Below are 5038 nucleotides of genomic sequence, written 5' to 3'. Positions count from 1 at the left end.
GGCCAGCAGTCTAAACACCAAAGAAGTTTCAGAAAAAAATCCACATTTGGGAGGTTTTTTCTTTGTTCTGAAAAACAGACCGAAAAAGACTAACAGATCATCAAAATAGTTGCCAGTTAGTTTTCTGCTCATTGATTAATTGGAACAGCTGTAAACCAGAGACACTCTTTTTGTCTGTGTCATCGCTGTTAGATAACAGAAAGCTTTTTTGTGACATCTGCAAGTGGAAATAGACACCAGATTAAAAATATGTTTTTAATGATGACTGCCTCTCAAGCTAATGCAGGCTGCCAGAAATACTTCCCTCCCGCTCTCATTCGCACTTTTCATTTCCTTTTCAATATATCTTCATTGTACCTTCAAGCTGTAGAGATGCATTTGGTACAGCCAAATTAAAAAGGAGGTAATCATAAATAAAACCTTGGACGGCCGGTTCATAATGGCCTCTTTATGCGAGCGTGGTTGTCTAGGGCTTCATTAGGCAGGAATGACACGTCTGCACTGCTCTGCCGCGGCCTTTTATTGTTGTCCAGATTGTAAAAGTGCACTCCATTTTTGCGCTGCAGGCTAGTCTGCCGCCACTCAAGTCAGGCCTTTCATCGAGAGTGAAAGGCAGAGGGTCCTGAATCATTCACCGGCCCCGCCCAGTCTAAACTTTTAGTGCCCTTTTCCTCTCCTAACCGTGTCTGCTGTAGCTGAATTGATTTGTCACGTCAGAAACTGCTCTCACTCACTCAAACAATATGAAGATGAAAATATATCAAAATGTACAATAAAACCAAAATATAGGCCTGTTTTTTCATAGTGAGAAATTTAAGTCATAATCAAGTGCCGCCTGTGCCCATATTTTACTACTGGAGGGAAAGATGAATCTCTTCTCCAGCCACGTCTAGTTTGGAAGAACAGTTAATGAATCGTGGATAATACTGCAAGCTTGGACTGGCTTTCATTAATCAGGCTGCAAAATCTGTCACAATCATGTGAAATCCATTCTGCCTCACCACTGTGCTGCCATAGTGCCGCTATTCTCCCTTCTCACATGACTGATATCACTTTTTTTCATGCTGACTGACCTAACAAGGTCTGAAGAGGCAGCGAGATCTCCTCAGCCACAGAGGACGTCCTCTGTACAGGAAAGGAATGCAAGTGCACTCTTGTTAATTCCCTCGCCTCCACTTCAAAGTGCAGAAATTATAGGGTTTGCAGATGAGGGAGTGAGACATGGACACGCTATAATATTCATGCAGCACCATAATTACGGCAGCATCAACACAAACGAGGGGGGGGCAAGTTATTGCAAAATGTTTTAGCCAAATGTTGAATGATGTGGCACTGCAGTACCTTCATACCATTCAACACTGACCAGGCATTTGGTAAATATCATTACAGAGAATGAGTGTTGTGTAAGGAGTTTTTAACTGTTCATGTAACTTGTCTCAGTTTAATACTGATGCCTCTATATGGCCTACATAAGCATAAAAGACCACCAGAGAGAACATTGGCTTTTTCTATATAGTTATTCTTAATGTTTGTCACTGGGTCAGATTGGGTCGGACTCTGCCTGAATCGTGGCGGTGGAAACACTACCGTTTTTGTCCACAGGGGCCGCCAGAATCAACAGAAATAAAAGTTGCTTGTTGCGGCTTTAAATTTCTGAAGTTTATCCGACTCATTTATGTTGTGCTGCACAATATGCTGTGGTAAATAAGATATTTCTAGTTAAAATCCATCCACTATTATTTTGGACTGTTGCAGAGGTAAGTTTTATGACCATTCACCTGTTTGCACATTTTCAAACTGTGCATAAAAAAAGGCTTGAAATGTCAAAAATGAAAAAAAAAAAAAGATGTAAGTCTGCAAAAAAGTACAAATTAAACAGATTTAGTGAATAAATCATGACGTACATGAACGTGTAACTTAAATGTCACTCAAACTTCCACTGAAGAGACGAAAAATCCTGCCACTTTGTCCCAGTGGCCTCTTGTAGTATTGCAATAGAAATATTCCATCGTAAAAGAATTTGTAAATCTTTTTACAGGACCTCCAACTGCAAAACAAGGTCACGTATTACTCTCTATATTATGAATATCTATGGAAGATTTTTTTTAAAACATCCTCAGAGCCCAGAAAAGTTTTTAATGGCACCTGACGGAAGAATTAGTGCCACCAGCTGTTTATCTCAATGTGACCAGCTCCTAATACCGCAGCATAAATTCACATTTTCTATTACATTTAAGTTGCTCAATCATGCTCTCTTGCCGCAGGGGAGTTCCTAACTGCTGTGGTTTTATTGGGGACAGGTGTAACATTTTTATGTGAGCGAGTGAATTTGGGTGTGTTGGTTAAAAGAGAAGGAGAAGGAGCTCTATCCTGTTAATCAGGCACAGCCCAGAAAGACTGGAAAAAACTAGCCACCAAAAATTCAGGGTTACAGAGGTATGACAAAGTATGTGAGGAAATGATCTATGTTGTTCTGTCCTTTTGACCCTCAAATGTCTTCCTATTACCTCATTAAACAGCGGTATTTTTAGGGTTGAATGGTTGGTGGTTGGGGTTGAGGTTAACCATTTAGTGAAGAGGATTAAGGTCAGTGCTTGAGGTCAGGGAATAAAAATAAATCAGCGTGATGTCTTTACTAATAATATACTAAGTGTGTGTGTGTGGCTGCCGATCTCACCTTTGGGGTCATCTCTGACCACCAGTAGACCATTTCGACACACCACCTTCCCTGTAGCTGCGTCCACAAACACCAGAGATGGGATACTGGTTACCTTGTACTTGTTCCACAGCTTCATCTGCAGAAAGAAAAAAGATGAGAGGTTGGAAAGAATCGTGGATGGAAAGACTTCAACGCTCACATTTATTTCAGTTTGGGAGCTGGAAAAACTGTTTAACCGTATCTAAAACTGATGTCTCCAGTGCAGCTACAGTATGTTCTCCTGAAATATGACAGTATAAATGAAACAAATGTCAGCTGAGCGCCATATATATTTTATAGGACAAACACCCTCTGTGTTGTTTAAAAGACACTCAGGAGACTAGAAGGTAGAATAAAAAAGTACAGGAGTGCAGTCAGCCCTGAGGTGAATTAGCAGAGGGTGAGAAGCACACTGCTGCACTTTAAAGAGGCTAAACTGGAGCAAACTCATGCGGTCCCTGCTGTGTCATGAATAAAAGTAAAAAGGGGGGCTATGCAGCTTAAAAAAAAGAGCTACTTTTGCACTGCAGAGAGGGAATTTGAGCAGTGTGAATTATTGGAGCTTCTTGGAAAGATAAGTTCATAGTTTTATAGGCATTTATGAGCATCTATTAGCCTCGACATAATGATAACACCTCCAATATGATGAGTTGATATTAACAGCCTCATAAAGTCAGAAAAGAAGCTTTATAGCCAGAAATATGTGCATGAACCCACGCTATTTATAGAGTTCAGCAATCAGTGTAGTCCTTCACATCAAAGGGCAGATCAAGCATTTCACATATCTGAGGCTCACTTTCCATATCAGAGGGAAGAGTCCTACGCAGTGAATAGAAAATAGCCGTGTCTTGTAAAGAGAGGCAGTCGGGAACAGTGCAATGTTGCTGCTTCAGCAAGTACAGAAGAAGAAGAAGGGGATCCCTCGCATGAAATCCCATACCAACTCAAAAAACATTCAGACGGGAGAATCCGAGAGGGAAAACTATGGTGTCAGTCTGTGTTTCACCCACTTTTATTTAACCTATATTCTTCAGGTTTTGATTCGTTTATTGAATCAAAATGCCTAAAATGACTCTACAGGGGATTGTATAAAAAAAGAGAATACAATATAGTCAAAGGAGGAAAGAAGTAAAAAATAAGCACATTTGATACTGTACGACCCAATTTATTACCTGCTGTACCCAGCCAAACACTTAAGTACCCATATAATATAATGATTTGCGCTGTCTGGATGCTGCAGTAGTTACTCTAACAGGCTGTTTATGCCAAATGAAGTGAGCACTGCTTTTCTTAAGGCTCTGCGAAGTAAGCTTGGGTTACCGTTGAGCTCCAGGTTGATGAAAACCTTTCGTTGCTCTCTTTGTGAAAACAGTGACTTCACTGCAGTGACCGGGCACAAAGACTCTCTGAATAAGAGAAGAAAGCTTGCACTGTGTGTGTTTTACTCATATCATATCTTCCCTTTGCACAAGTTACACATATGTTGTCGTACAGTCGCCACAGGTCAACCACAGCAGAGGTCAGACGGTCTGTCCCATGGACAAGACGACCCGGAGCCTCCTGACAATGTTGGTCTGGAAGTCCGTCAAAAGCAAACTTCAGCGTCTGCCACAGTCAACAGTTTTACCACACGCTCCACGCTGCTCTGGAAACTCAATCTCGGCTCACAAATTGATGGGGTTAGGGGCATTAACTGTGACTGTCTCCGAAAGCTAACGTGCCCGACACCATTTCACTCAGCTGCCTGCTGTCATCCCGGCTGATGATGTGAGATTGAGAGCCGGATTTAGCGGAAAGAGTGTGAGAGGGACACGAGAGCAATAAAAAAAAGAAAAAAGCAGAGTGATAGAGCGATTGGTTCTGCACTAGCAGACAAATGTCATGAAATGTATTACATGTCAAGGCCCAGAGGTATCTGCGCTGAGGTACGTGACAGCGTAATAGGATTTTGAAAAAAAGTGTTCAAGAACGATGCACTGTTAAACTAACATCTGCTTATCCACTAGATCAGTATTAAGATAAACTGCTTGTACCCAACACCCTCTCAGAGGTTTTTTGGGATGTTATGGCAACAAGAATCTGAAAGAATCTGCATCCATGTTAGCAGCTCTGTGCTCTGTGAGGCTGTACCTCTGTACCACACAGTAGTGTTTAGTGCTTATAATGACAATGTGATGATGTTTGGCAGGTATAATGTGTGCCATGTTCATCATCTTAGGTTTGTGTGTTAGTATGCTAACCTGTGCTGAATAGCATACAAAGTTGCCTAGAGCTGATGGGAATGTCAATAGTTTTGCAGGTTTTTGGTCCTAAAAGCAAAATCAAGTTCAAATTCTGACC

At 41.3% G+C, this 5038-nt stretch overlaps 1 protein-coding gene across 1 annotated transcript in view; it reads right to left on the bottom strand.

The window, feature by feature from the left end:
- Window positions 1-5038, bottom strand: part of nxn (nucleoredoxin) — a 63686-nt gene that overhangs the window by 12012 nt on the left and 46636 nt on the right. The window contains exon 2 of the mRNA XM_035680025.1: window positions 2678-2795. Within this exon, the coding sequence (XP_035535918.1) occupies window positions 2678-2795 (118 nt within the window). The remainder of the gene's footprint in view (window positions 1-2677; window positions 2796-5038) is intronic.

This window comes from Morone saxatilis, unplaced genomic scaffold, assembly GCF_004916995.1.
Source record: "Morone saxatilis isolate NCDOM2014 unplaced genomic scaffold, NCSU_SB_2.0 Contig8, whole genome shotgun sequence".
Lineage (NCBI taxonomy): Eukaryota > Metazoa > Chordata > Actinopteri > Moronidae > Morone > Morone saxatilis.
The sequence above is the reverse complement of the archived record's forward strand: the minus strand, read 5'-3'. Positions and strand labels throughout refer to the sequence as shown.